The sequence below is a fragment of the Protopterus annectens genome, chromosome 13.part0, assembly GCF_019279795.1.
Source record: "Protopterus annectens isolate FY-2018-M chromosome 13.part0, PAN1.0, whole genome shotgun sequence".
In the NCBI taxonomy this organism is placed as follows: Eukaryota; Metazoa; Chordata; order Ceratodontiformes; family Protopteridae; genus Protopterus; species Protopterus annectens.
This window is the reverse complement of record NC_056747.1, coordinates 715,220,242-715,235,266: the sequence shown is the minus strand read 5'-3', so window position 1 is coordinate 715,235,266 and position 15,025 is coordinate 715,220,242. Positions and strand designations below refer to the sequence as shown.

General features: G+C 39.8%; 1 protein-coding gene across 1 annotated transcript in view; it reads right to left on the bottom strand.

The window, feature by feature from the left end:
- The window catches only part of SUPT6H (SPT6 homolog, histone chaperone and transcription elongation factor), a 2,620,423-nt gene that overhangs the window by 2,447,708 nt on the left and 157,690 nt on the right, over window positions 1–15,025 (bottom strand). Inside the window, exon 3 of the mRNA XM_044054882.1 lies at window positions 3,676–3,749. Within this exon, the coding sequence (XP_043910817.1) occupies window positions 3,676–3,749 (74 nt within the window). The remainder of the gene's footprint in view (window positions 1–3,675; window positions 3,750–15,025) is intronic.

Genomic DNA, 15,025 nt, shown 5'->3' with positions numbered 1-15,025 from the left:
TACATGCCAAATGGGGCATTATACTCGATGACTGGCCTAATGAGGGAAGAGCAGACAGAGATGATGACATCTTTCTTCCTGGATGCAAAACTCTTGGCAAAGAGATGTGCCACACAGGACTTTCTGACCACAGTGGCAATGTGGTGGTTGAAGGAGAGATTGCTGTCAATCTGTGTCCCCAGATCTCTTATAACGCCTTCAGTGTTCAGTGGACTCCCATCAATGTGGTAATTACTGGGAACCGAGTTTTTCCCAAAGGGGATGATGATGCATTTTTTTGGCATAAAGCTTAAGGCCATGGTTTTGACACCAGTCATTGGTCTCAGTGAGGCCTTTCTGTAGGATGTCTACATCACTTGGGGAGTTAATAATGGCTCCCAGCTTGCAGTCGTCTGCGAACTTGGTCAGCCAGAGTCCCTCCGTATTGGTCTGGACTTCTAAGAAGTAGATGCCTAACAGTAGAGGACCCAGGACCGATCCCTGTGGGACTCTACTTGTGACTGGTTGGCAGTCTGCCTTGGAGTCCGCTACTTTCACACTGTGGGTTCCATCTGTAAGACAATTTGCAACCCACCTAGTGATATAGGGGTTGATGCCTAGTTTGGTGAGGTTATCAATAATTCCTGAGTGTGAAATGGTATCAAAGGCCTTGGCCAGATCGAGGTAGCCTGTATGAACTGCCTTGCCATCATCCACAGCTCTGGTTACGGACTCAAAGATGTCAACCAGGTTGAGCAGGCATAATATACCTTTCACAAAACCAAATTGCGTGGGATCTAGAGTTTGGAGATTACCTATATCCTTGTTAATTAGGTCCATGACGATGCACTCCAATAGCCTTACATAACAGACTCGTCAGGCTAATGCAGCGATAATTCCCAGGTCTGTAGTCACTTCTCCTTTATGAAGGAAGGATAACTGTAGCAGTGCGCCATTCGGTAGGGTCAAAGCCTGAGGTGAGGCTGCGATTGAACAGGGCACACAGATGTGGTGCCAGTTCACTTTGTAGTTCATGTAGAACACATCCAGGGATATTGTTGGGTCCCATGAAAGCTGTATTCCTGGCCTTGGACAATGCAGCTTTAACCTGTGCTGTAGTAATGCTAGGTGCCTGGCATTCCTCCGGTGTTGTGACTGGTCCTTTAGGGGAGAGAGAGGGGTAAAGTTGGTACTGAATCTGTTAGCCAGTATGTTGGCAATATCTGTTGGCTTAGTATAGGAGGTACCATTGTGCAGTAACTCAGAGCAAACCTGGGTATTGTCATGGAGATTTCCGATATTACTATAGAAGGCTTTGTGGTTGTTTTTAGTGTCTGCCACAATTCTGCCTTCATAGCTGGCTTTAGAGGTTTTGATGAGGGATCTCAACTTTTTGTTGAGGCTAATAAGGGAGTTTTTCCAGTCTTGGGACTTCACTTTTTTCTGCAACAGTTTCTTCCTTCTGTTGTAGAGTTTATTAATGGCAGGTGACCACCAGACTGGCTTCCTTTTTTTTTTTTTTTTTTTTTGGAGGAGAGCGTCTTGGTTCTGTTGGGTATGGCTAGTTCCATGCATTTATGTATGTGTTCGTACAGTGCGCATTGGTGCATGATTCGGCAATCGTGCATCTATTTTCCATTGACATGGGTGCCGTGAAGTTAGCCACCTCTGTTTTAGGAGCCCAAAGTCAGCTCTGGAGATGTTTTTAATGGTAGTTACCTTTGCATGGGGTGTGTGGGTGAGATGTGGACTTCCATGGTGATTGTTTGTGGTCGGATCTAACCCGGGGGATCTGACCAATGATGTAGAGCAACGGTTGCCCATGTTAGTAATAACCAGGTCAAGGATGTTGCTTCCTCTAGTAGGGGTAAGAATGAGCTGGTCCAGGGCACTAGAAATTATGAATTCCAGGAAGCATTGAGCCAGTGTATTGGTGCAGGAGTAGTTTCCCCAGTTGACAAAAAGGTAGCTGAAGTCACCTAGTATGAAATGTCGGGTTGGACCCCAACAGTTTCCAGAGTGCTTAGGCATGTGGAGTGAGAGTCTTGGGACATGGCTTGAGACCTAAAGCAGGCTATGACCTGAATCGCTGTCTTACCCAATGTTAGTTGTACCTGAAGTATCTCAGATGCGTTAAGCTGGACTACTAGTTTGAGATGTGCATATCCTTTATGAATATGGAGACACCACTGCCTTTAAAGCTTTGGTCCATGTTCTAGCGCCGAAAGTGTGGATCTGGGGCCGAAAGGTGTAATACTTTGCTGAAGCACCTTTTGATTTAACTACAGCATTCAGCCTTCTTGGGTACACGCCTGACATCGGACATGCCAGGCTAACAAACGAACAGTAGTACAAAACAACTATCACACTAAGAATTTAGACCAAAAATTAGCACAAAAGAGAAAAAAAAAGATTCCACTTAGCCTGGAGCCTAATAGGAAGCACCCGACTTAGTTTAAACAAGATCTGGGTAATCTCCCTAAGCATGATGGGATAGGGTATTGCCTCAAGCCAGTGGAAGCTCTCGAGCTTTAGTATAGGCCAAGTCAGAACCAATTCTTGGTTCCGAACACAGCCAGCAAGAATGAAGGTGAGATAAGACAACATAACATAATATGTTTGTTTTTTTTTTTTTCCATCATTTGTCCATAATGGTCCTTTCAGTGATCACGTTTTGGCACTCAGATACATATCTTTAACCATGATCATGGAACCTTAAAAGCCACAATATGCCACACAGTTGTGAGACATCATGAGCAATGAAAACATATTTATGGATGCCTGTTTTAAGTAAACCAATTTTATTTTTAGTTTGCTGGATTATGTATACTTTACTGCATCACAGACAAGACAGTAGTACAGCTATGTCTCTACAGAAAATTTAAGTGCAATGACACAAACAATGCTTTCCAGTTCAATGTTTTGAAGCAGCAAAAATTCTTTCTAAAGAGTAAACTGTATCACACACAGAAAAACCGGGTATTCACCAAAGCAAGCTTCACAGAGTTCAAAAAAATAAGTAATTATTTAAACAGCAATAAAAATACCAGTGTTCTGCTTATACAGATCTGACTGACACTAATCACAATGGCTCTGCCCTGAAAGCACCATAAATCAGATATGTGTACTGATGCATTATGACCTCCACGTGTATAACTTGTGAGTGTACAAGGACAAATAATTGTACTTAGCTGGAACTGCAAAATGTAACATACTACGGCAATAAAAGTTACTTTAGCAGAGGAAATTTCATGCTAATGTCTTATTAAATATATGCATCCCTGGTATCAGTGGTGTTGGCCTATTTTCTATTCTGGAAATGAACTATAGTTCACACTGTGTTAGTTACTGTACAGAAGAAAAGGAAGACACTTTAAACTCTACTGCTAAGAAAAGTATGCATAAACATGCCTCAAACTTGGTTCACAGAGCTCAGTAATAGTAAACTCTTGGTGTGACAGAACTTCAGTGAATCTCAGTATCTTGGGTGCAGCACCACATTACACTGCCTGATAAACTTGCACTCTGTTTTCGCCTATGGCAATAACATGAAAATAAGCAAATGTGGCAACAGTAAAAGTACTAATGGCTCAGTGGATCTTTCCACTCTCCCACATAATTACTTTGCATGTGCCACATAACCAAGCACATACGCATAGCCATGTGAAGTAGGTATAAAAATGGTAGTTTACTTACTCCTCTTTTGACTTTAACACCCAAGTTTTCTTCAATGAGATCAAAGTCATCATCTTCCAGTCGATCATCAAAATCTGCAAAGCGTAAATATCAAGTCAACATCAAGTACGCTCTGTGATGCATCACATAGCAGAAAACATATATGCAAAACATATCTGATAAAAGGTTTAAGATATTGTCTAAGAACAAGAGATTGCAAACTGATGGAAATCAAAACAGGAAGTAATTTTCAGGTCATATTTCACTGCAGAACCATTACATCCATGTGAAAGTATGTTTATGTTCATATGTGCAAGAGAGACATACTGGGAAGGCCATGCAAACAAAACATTGACAGGTAAAAGGAAATTGCCTCACAAGTAGCACAAATAATAAAGACTCTGTGGTGAAGGAAGGAGATCTGAAAGCAAATCCAAGCACCCACACTTTAAATAAAGGTCCTAGCACTACAGGTGCTGAAGGGGTTGGAGGAATGAAGGGGTGAAGTTTGCTTGCCTTGCTCAGAGGATGGGAGGGCAGATTTGTGTGACATGATCTCATGATCTCAGAAAAAACACCTTGCAACACTCCCCAGGTAGGTGGGCTAGACCTTTCCTGCTGGCTCACTCCCTTATGGAAGTGTCAAGAACAGCCCAGTGCTGATACTCACTACATGGCCCATCTATTGGTTGCAAATGTGCTCAGGGGGCAAGTAGGTACTTAAAACACTCCTCTCTACATGGATGATGATCATACTCCCAGTTCAGTCAGCTCTCACCCAAGATTATTGAATTTTCCAGAAAAGTACACATTTTGTGAGGAAGACACCAAAATGAGGTGCAAACATTTAAAAAAATCTTTGAAAATTCTGGACAGCTAAGAGGTATGTCCAGAATGCAACAACTCAGGGTAAAAGGAGTGGGAAGGAAAGGGCAGAAAGTATGAAAAATGAGTAGAGAAATGTTTCACGCAAGGCCCCATGGCTTACCTTCCTGGTGATTGACATGTCCCTTTTTTTAGTCAGTCATCGGATACGGCATCTCTACTCAGTCTACCAAATAACAGGAGTTCTTTAAGTATGTAAATGCTCAATTTGTGGTGCTAGCCTCCTTACTGGAGGTGGAAAACAGCATTTTACACATTTAAAGTTGGTGCACTTTTATGTAATTTATGAGGTTCAATTCAAGATTTTAAGAGGATTATAAAGGTTACTTACACCTGCAGTTTTTCCTTCTCTGCTGACAAAGATATGTTCCGAGCTGACCAGTAAGAAAGAATGGGTGGTTAATACTGCAACATGGGATGACAAGATAGCAGTATTTTAGGAGTAGGTACAGGTCTGGAAGCTTCAGTGGGAAGAATGACCGTTTTATGATGTGCAGGGAAGCTACTGTCCTGGCAGAAAGATACTGTTATGATCTTGAACAACAGTTGGCTATAGAGAACTTAAAAGAAACGCCAACATAACTTGAGAAAAATTTTACAACTGTTATGGCTTTCTGTAGTTTTTGGAAATTCTAGATTTGTTTTTAACCATTTTTACTAGGTTTAATGTGGAAGTGTTTTGGTGTGTGTACACCTTTAAGAACTTTCCCAAGCTTTGCTCAGCCTGCCTGTTGACTGACAGCTCCTGGGAGTGTGGTTTTACTTCTGAGCTTCTAAATGTATTGTTTAGAGGAATATTCATGATTCTGAAGTCTGTTTAGACAAAAGAGCTTAACCATGAACTGCAGTGGTTTTACCAATAAAGGATGGTTTCTTTCTACAATAACTGCAAACTGGACTGGTTTCTACAATTGCTGAATTCATTTGCTGTGGTCTTTGGCTTCCTGGTCAGTTTTTTGTTCATTAGCTGGCTCCAATATGTTTAGCTAGTTAACATAGAATGCCAATGGAATATCCAGTAGAGTCAAGCAAGGGAATGTTTTGACATTAAGAGATTACCACAAAGAAATAGTTGCAAGCCCAGGAAACATACCTAGGATACGATGTACAAAAGTTAACCTGTACAGGCTATGTCATGGCTACTTTCAGGGTGACAGATGGCCATGGACAGTAAATTTATTAACCAGAAAATACAGGCTTAAGATAATGTAATAATTTTTGGCTCCACTGGGTAACTATACAGCAGTTAAAAGATACTGCAAAACAGTAGTTTTTCCTTTCATTAGTGACATAGTTACGATTCAGGAGGGGAATGTATTAAGAATGGCTGACTGAAATTAATTAAAATAGTCTGGAATGCACAGATCTCATGTATAGAATAATGAAGTTATCAGCAGTAGACTAAGTTCAGCAAAAAGCAGTTCAAGATGCAGCTTTGGTGAGAGACATGACTTCCAGTAATCTTGAGGAAAAAGTAAGTCAAATGTACTCGGAGCTGAATAAAATAAAAAAGAAACACTAAAGGACTTTATCAACTCGTATAACAAAAGATGGGAAAAAATGGAAGAAGTTTTACAAAAATATTCAGATGAGCCGATAAAACTGCAAAAATCAGAGGTTGAAATGAAAAGGCTGGCTGAATAAGAGACTACTCAAGAAGAGACATTTCAAAAAAGTGGCAGAATTGGAGGATAGAGCACTAGGGAAAACCAGAGATTTCCTGCTGTACCAGAGAAACTGGAAGGAAAAGACTATTACTTTTATGAAAACACAAATAAGCAACTGGCCTACTATTCCACAGCAAGAGTTGATTTAAAAGGCATATTGTGTGCATGCTCCAAACCTTGCCATGAGAAAGCAGGCAAGACCTTAAATGGCAAAGGTGCAATCCTACCAACAGAAAGAGCCAATTCGGACAAAACTGTGTCAGAAGGACAAAGTACAAGAATGGGAGACAGTGTTTGTGGAAAATGATTACTCCCTGTACACCAAGCAAAACAGTAGTAAATTTATTTCAGCAATGAGAAAATGTCAAAAAGCAGGTATGAGATTCAAGCTATCTTCAGAATATTGTTTTTCTGGTGGATCAAAATCTTTTGATGCAGTACATGCTAAGGAGAAAATACAAAAGTTTGTCCAATAAAAAATGAGCCATCAAACAGAAAGGCATTTTGCTTCTTATTTTTCTAATAATAAAGCCCCCAGAGACAGAATGCCAATGAAACATTTTCCAGTGTTCCAAAGGAAAATATATGACGGAGAGAAAAAGTACAGGTGTTGACTAAGTACAAGTAGCGAATTGGAAATGAAACAGAGACTGGATTTGGGAGATGGGGATCAACAGGAAGAAAACCAGCAACTCGGAAATTAATGAATAAATGTGTGATAACTGAGCATCAATTACATTTGTGAAATATGACCGAAAAAGAAAACTTGAAAACATTGGACTTTGTTAAAAATGTACGGGACTCCAAACCATATGCCCTATTTCATATCAATGTTTGGAAGAACATTAAGGAGAGGGAAGAGGAAGGAAAGTGTTAACTAACTAAAACAAATTTTGTTCTTAACAATATTTTTCTAATATGTGACGCACAGTGCATGCTATAAAGTAAAGCTTTTTCAGTTATTGGTGTGTGTAATAGGTAAACAAAAATTAACAGGAGCCCCTATTTTTTTCCTTTATTCTTTCTTCTTGTTCGCTTTTAAGGAACAAACACTGCAATGTAAAAACAGAAGAAAGCCTAGACAAAACAGCATGACAAGTAAAACTGACATGCTTTTTCTTACTTTTGCATAGGGGAATGACTGGATTATGGTTCTTGGCTTGATCTTCAAAAACATTTTAAGGGTAAGTGAGAAAATAAAACCCTGAATATAATGGAAAGTTTTCTTTAGCAGAAGCTTGTAGTAGAAGGAAACTATGCATCAGGTTCTCACGTTTCTATGGAAACAAGCTAAGGGCAATAAAATATTCAAGACACTCTTTCAATGGCTAGGATATTGTTTTCTGAAAGCATTTAAGTTGTTTTCTACATATGGGAGAGGAAGAGAGATAAGGAAAAACAAAAGACAACACTTCGTTTAAATAGAAGCACAGGCTCTACCATGGATCTTAGCATGGAAAACCTTCATTATAGGTTAATTCAAGCCTGTGAGTGTGGCTGTTAATCTGGAAAGTACAGTTGTGTACACTTACCATAAATGTAGATATTCGTGTGCATTCACTGTTGCAGTCATTACATTTGTGTAATCTTGCTGGCAGGTTGCCCTCAGCCGGCCTGAATTCTTAAGTCTTGGGTCCTGCGTCAGCCGCCATCACCCCTTTCCTGATGTCAGGTCGTCACGGGTATAAAAGAAGCAGCCGACGCCATTTTCTTCAGTTTGTCTTGCCCCAGATGTCAGGTGCCCCCTAAAAGGGTAGCCAAACTTTATATACATATATATCAATAAATGCACCAATATAAATGTTACCTTCATCTATAATCAAATACACCACATAGGTTGTATAAATCAGTGAAGGAAATATAAGATCCATAGAAAAAAGGGGGTGGCAGGTGGGTAACCAGGACTGCAACAGTGAATACACTCGAACATCTACATTTATGGCAAGTGTACACAACTGTACTATGTTCTTTGTGTTTCACTGTTGCAGTCATTACATTTGGGAAGAGTCCAAAAGCTATGGTTGGGAGGTTGGAGCTGAACAGCATTAGGAGCGGCTATGAGGCCCTGCAGAACTGCAGTGGCAAAGCCTGCTCTGGATTTAGAGTAGAGTGGCAGATGATAATGCTTTGTGAATGTGTGCACTGAACTCCAAGTAGCCGCCTCTAAAATGTCTCTGGCTGGTACTCCCCTGAGAAAGGATGCTGAAGTGGCTGCAGCTCTGGTGGAATGTGGCCTAATGCCCTTAGGCACTGGCTTGCCATGGTGTAAATAGCATAAATGAATGCAGAGGCCTATCCACTCAGAAATAGTCTGCTTTGAGATAGCCTTTCCTTGCGATCCTGCAGCATATGCCACTAGCAATTCTCTGTATTCCTGAAAGCTTTGGTTCTGTCCAAGTAGAATCTAAGCTGTCTGTGTACTTCCAATGAGTGCAGAATTCTCTCCCCCTTGTTCGGTGGATTTGGATAAAAAGTTGGCAGATGAATAGTTTGGTTAAGAGCCACAATGGACACCACTTTAGGCATAAATGTTGGGTTTGTTCTCAGAGAGACCTTGTCTGGATAAAAAATGATAAAAGGTTCCACAGCCATGAGCGCCTGTAGCTCTGAAACTCGTCTTGCAGAAGTAATTGCTAGGAGCAGAGCTGTTTTCCAAGATAAAAATTTTATATCAACAGTAGCAGCTGGCTCAAAAGGAGGCAGGGTGAGCTTTTCCAAGACATAGTTGAGGTCCCATGCAGGTAATGGTGATCTCCTTGGCGGCCTTACATTTTTGGCTCCTCTGAGGTACTGCTTTAATAAAGGATGAGAAAAAATTGGTGGCTCTACATTGTAATGAGCCGAAATGGCAGAGGCATGAATTTTAATTGATGAAAAGGATAGGCCTTTGTCCAGCATCTCAGTTAAGTATTGCAAAATCTAGGGAACACTTGGTACACTTGTATCAGTTCCTTGCACCTGGTTCCAAGCACAGAATCTCTTCCATTTTCCAGCATAAGAATTTCTAGTACTAGGCCTTCTGGCTTCCAGAATGACCTCCATCACAGCTTTAGAGAGTGGTGTTTTTTTGTATGACATTATCTGCCATGCTGCCAGGTTTAATGTCCTGAGTTGGCTGTGCAGGATCGGATTGTTTTGCTGGGCAGTAGACGAGGTAATTGAGGTAAGGTCCAAGCTGGGCATATAGACAAGTTCCTTAGGATTGGATACCAGTACTGACAGGGCCAGTCTGGGGCAATCAGTGTCATCTTTGGTTTCTCTTGTCTGAACTTTAGGAGTACCTTGGGGAGGAGAGGCAGTGGAGGAAAGGCATATACTGATAGGCTTTTCCAGCTGAAAGATAGGGTGTCCACTTTCCATGCTTTTCTGTGATAAGTACTTGTGCAGAATATTTTTTGTGAGGGGAGGCAAACAGATCTATGTCCAGGCATCCCAATTTCCTTGTTATCATGCTGAAGACTTGTGGATCCAGCTGCCACTCGTGAGGATCCATGAGGTTTCTGCTTAGTTCGTCTGCCAGAGTATTTTCCTTTTCTGGCAGGAATTGTGCCTGCAAATGTACTTGGTAAGTCAAAACTGTGTCCCACAATGTCATGGCTAGTCTGCAAAGGGCGTAAGAATGTGTGCCCCCCTGCTTGTTTATATACCACATGACAGTGGTGTCTGTCTTGATCAGTAGTTGTCCCGGATGAAGTAGGTCCTTGAAGGCTGTCAGGGCAATCTGAACAGCTAGCATCTCTTTTTGACTGATATGTAGATGCATTTGGTTTGAGGTCCATGTGCCCTGAATGCATCTTCCTGCCATGTGGGCCCCCCCAGGCATAGTCTGATGCATCCGTTGTTAGTGTCTGCCTGGCTGGGGGGTAATGTGAATGGCTGTCCCTTGTTCTGGTGACAAGCCTTTGCCCACCATCAAAACTCCTGTTGCAGGCAGGGAATGAGATTAATCATTGTTTCCAGGCTGTGGCAATGTTGAGTCCAAACACTTTTTAGGTACCATTGAAGTTTCCTCATATGCAGTCTTGCATATGGAATTAGTAGGATGCCATGAAGCCCAAATCCTGCAGAATTTTTCTTGCAGATAACTGGGCCTTTGTTGCCAACATTGTGAAATAGGTAGTCAGTTGCCTTTGTTTGTCTGGCATGAGATAAACCATCTGGGCAGTTGTATTCAAGCTTGCACCCACTACCTTGAGAGGGTACTAGTTTTGATTTCTTTTCGTTGACTGTGTTACCCCAGGTATGTTAGAAGTCTTTTCACAAATGCCAGATGTTGAAGAAGAATGTCTTTGTTCTCGGCTTGAATTAGACAGTCCAAGTAATGGTATATTTGTATTCCTCTTTGTCTGTAGAATGCAATTACTGAATTATACATATTATGAATATTATGAATGGCCCAGGAAAGAAAGACATCAGCAGAAAATAGAAGAGCCTAAAGATTTTCGGAAAAGAGGGCAACAGACTGATGCAGGCAAAACGCGGCAGGTACAAGAAGATATACACGCACCAATCATCAGGGATACTATCAACGCTGAAGAAGGAGCCAGGAATAGGATGAATAACGGAAGCATATTATTGGGAGACTTAGAAATTATATCTACACCAACAATAGAAGGAAAAGATACCTCATAAAGAGAGAGGAAAGGAAAGGATGCTCCTAAAGGAGAGATAGGAACGGTGCCAAAAAAAGGCACGATCCATATACCCATCTTTCAACAGCTGTTTCTGTTACAGAACAAAGAAAGCAGAGTACCCAGATCCCTAAGCAGGGAAAGGAAGAAAAGAAAAGTGACTTATTAGAACCACATCACTTAAAGAATGATGTTAATTCATTGGTGATTAACATCTATAAATACAAGCTGACTAAAGAAAAAAATGACTCATTACAGAAAGGACTTAGTTTTATACCCTCACTGAAGTCTGAACTGAGCGAGGTGATCACTGACCTTAAAAATTTTGGAAGAAATATCACTTTAAAATATATTTTTGATGGTAGAATGGATATAAAAGAAGATAGTAACAGTGGCATTGTGTACAAGAAACCTAGTACATTTGTACCTATAAATCCGCCAGCAGTGGAAATGTTTATAAAATTATGTGAAGAGGAGATAGCACAATTGAAGCACAGTAATAAAGGCAAACAGTTTCATAATATGACTAGTAAAGAAAAAACAGCCTTGAAGGAATTACAGCAAAATGAAGAAATAATTAAGTCCACAGATAAAGGAGGAGCCCTTACTGGTTATGGATAAAGAACATTACAACAGAAAAATGCTGGAAATGTTGAGTGATACTTCAACTTATAGAAGAATTAGCAAGGCTCTGCTACAAGAGCTAATAAAAAAAGTGAAAGATGATTTACATGCTAAGTTGATGTGCAGAGAATTAGATGAAGAATTGTTTGAGTTTGTTGAAGTATCCCACCCTACTGTGCCAGAAATTAAAGGAATACCGAAAGTGCATAGAGATCTACTGGATCCACCTCTCAGACCCATAGTATCTGGCAGAGGATGGATCACAGAACCACTTTCAATATATGTGGAGGATGAACTTAAACTTATGCACAAAGCAATAACAGTATTGAAGGACACAGCACACCTCTTGGAGAGACTACAAGAAACTATGAAAGATTTGGATAACATCACTGACTTATTATTGGTAACCCTAGATGTTAGTCTATTTACATGTATCTCCAATGAATATGGGATAGAAGCTGTAAGGCAGTTCTCATGCACCAGCAACATGGCAATGAAAGTTGATGTTATCTGTGGCCTTTTGGACATTATACTAAGTAGTAATGTGTTCATTTATGACAAAAATATCTATTCTCAAAAATGGGGGGTTGCCATAGGCACTCACTCTGCCAATAGCTATGCGAACATAGTACTAGCAGAGTGGGAGTTACAATGGATGTATAGTAAAGATAACATATGGAAAGATCAAGTACTGTTTTATGGTCGGTTTGTGGATGACATACTATTACTATGGAAAGGAGAAGTCCATCAATACCAACAATTTCTAAGATTTCTAACATCTACAATGGACTTTTTGAAGTTTGAATCCAAGTACTCCCAGGAAAGTACTGACTTCCTGGATATAAGTATCATCTTTAAAAAGGGAACTGTAGAGACGGCCCTACATAGGAAAGCTACATGGAAGAACCACATGCTACAAAGAACTAGTATGCACCCCACAGATATTTTCAACAACATATTTGAAAATTAAGTCATACACATTTCTAGACTATGTACCAAGGAGGATACATTTCAACAAGAGTTTAACCAATTGGTGGATAACTTAGTAACTAGAGGGTATAGGAAGAATCAGATGGACTTTGAACAAGCGATGGAATTACGAAGAGGCAAAGGAAAGCCATATTATCATCACAAACATGAAAAAGGACAGAAGAATAATGAAACCCAAGAGTCTTTAAGATATATATTAACTTATGCACAAGATAATAAACAAAGTTATTCAAAAATATTGGCCAGTTTTAACAATGGATCCTAAAATTAAAAGTATAGTAGGAGAAAAACCCAAATTCACATATAAAAACAAGAAGAACTTGAAAAGTCTACTGTGTAACAATAGAACAGAAACAACACAGAGAAGAGTATTAAAGAAAAAAGGAACTTTCAAATGTGGGAAGTGTAAGGCATGCAAATATATTAATACGACTAATGTGTTCCAACATCCTATCACACACAGTATATTCCTACAAAGGGAATGGAAACTGCAATACAGAGAATGTGATTTATATATATATATATATATATATATATATATATATATATATATATATATATATATATATATATATAAAAAATCAGAAAACCAAAAAACCCAAAAAATGTATATCAAAAAGACCCGAAGGCGAAGAAGCAAATAGACTGATCCAAATGAGTCCAAATAAAAATATGTGGCTGTAGGCCACTTGAATGAAACAATGTCTAAAACACAACTAGTTCATACAGCAAATCGGTTCATACAGCAAATCGGAAGCCAAGAGGTAAAGCACAAACCCTTCAGTTGACTCCCATCAACTTGTACGTTGAAGCAAAAGTCAGAAAATGTAACCTAAACCCTTCGGTTGACTCGCAACAGCTTAGACATACACAAACTCCAAATCGACAAAGCAAAGCTGTATGCAGTACACAAACCCTTCGGTTCAAAATCCAACTTTCATCGATGCAAAGACGCTTGTAATAACTCCAGGACCAATATAAAAGAGTAGAAGAACCTTTAATGATAAGCGCTTTCGCGGTTAACAATACCGCTTCATCAGATAAATTAAAAACAAGATCTGAGCATTTAAGTACTCACCAACTGAATCTTAGCAACAATCCATTGGCTCAATAAATTTAAAACCATCCTATAGTTCACTAGTAACTATGAAATCAAGTCCCAGTATGTGGAAGTGACGAAGTCTACAGGAAATATACCTGGACTCTGAACTCCCTCTAGTGAGCTTAAGGCTAAACTGCATGGCCCCAAAATTACAACAAAGTTGATAACACATACACTATAGCGACGGTAACCATACCGTTCAACATATAATGTAATAAGCATTGTTTCAGGTGCTTAAAATTACCTTGGAATAAACCAACATGTAAGTATACACATTAAAACATAAAAACATAAAAGTACGAGAAAGGAGCTACTTTTTCTCGTAACAAGGCATGACCATGTTAAGGCATATCAATATAAAAAGTATCATCCAGAATATACTAAAATAATGATAAATAACTTGCAGGGCTAGGAGAGACCGATGAAGCAATGGTGTCATGTGAGGAAACAGCATGATGTGAAAGCAATAGCAAACTGGGATGTAACTGATAATGAACATTATGGAGGGAGACTGCCTGAAACGGGCCGGGGTATAGAAATGGTCACAAACCACTTGTAGAATTGAAGGGGTGGTGAAAACAGTATTCCGCCAGGGGCGTGATGAAGCAAAAATACCAAAACAAAATAAACCTAGTGGGATAGTATATCCGCCAAAATGTGAATGCAGGGGCAAGGAATAATAATTATCTAAGGGGTCTACTCTTAAGATGAGGTTTCAATGTTACCATTTCATTCAATCCACTTTCCCTGTGCGCTCCCAGCCTAAATATCCAGTGTAGTTCTGCTTCCTCAGTCCTATTGGTGAGATCACCAATGCGGGGGGAAATAGATTCTAAATGCAATACCTGAAAATGAAAAATATGACCAGTGCCTTCCCTTATCATATGTTTGGCAAGCGCACTGCTATCATCACCCCTGGCCAGACAATAGTAGTGATCCCTAATCCGTTCACGAAGTGAACGGTTAGACTTGCCCACATAGTACCTAAAGCAATGGATGCAGTGGGCAACATATACTATGTTGCGGCTAGTGCAAGTGGCATTGACCCTAAGTTCCCATAGTCTTCCACTGTCCGGATGTTTAAAGAAATGAGACTCATCAATGTAACAACACTGCGGACAAGTTCCGCACTTATTTGTTCTTTCAAAACCTGTATATGTTACATGGTTCGCTGACCTATAATCTTACTATAATCCAAATATAGTCTTACAACTCCTGAGTTGACTCTACTTAACAAGGGATTGTCTTTTATTCCATCCACCAATATGGACATTAGTCAAGCTCTGTTATCCATCAGACTTTTTGTACGCAGAGTTGCATTCAAATTACTATATGGATCAGATGGCAATCCTAATGAGACTCCCTTGAAGTTTAAACGTGGCAGTACTTATACACCTCATTTACAAGCCAACCTTGAAGTTTTCATTAAAGCAGTGGAATCTCGGCTATATGTTGAATTTGGTCGTTCCAAC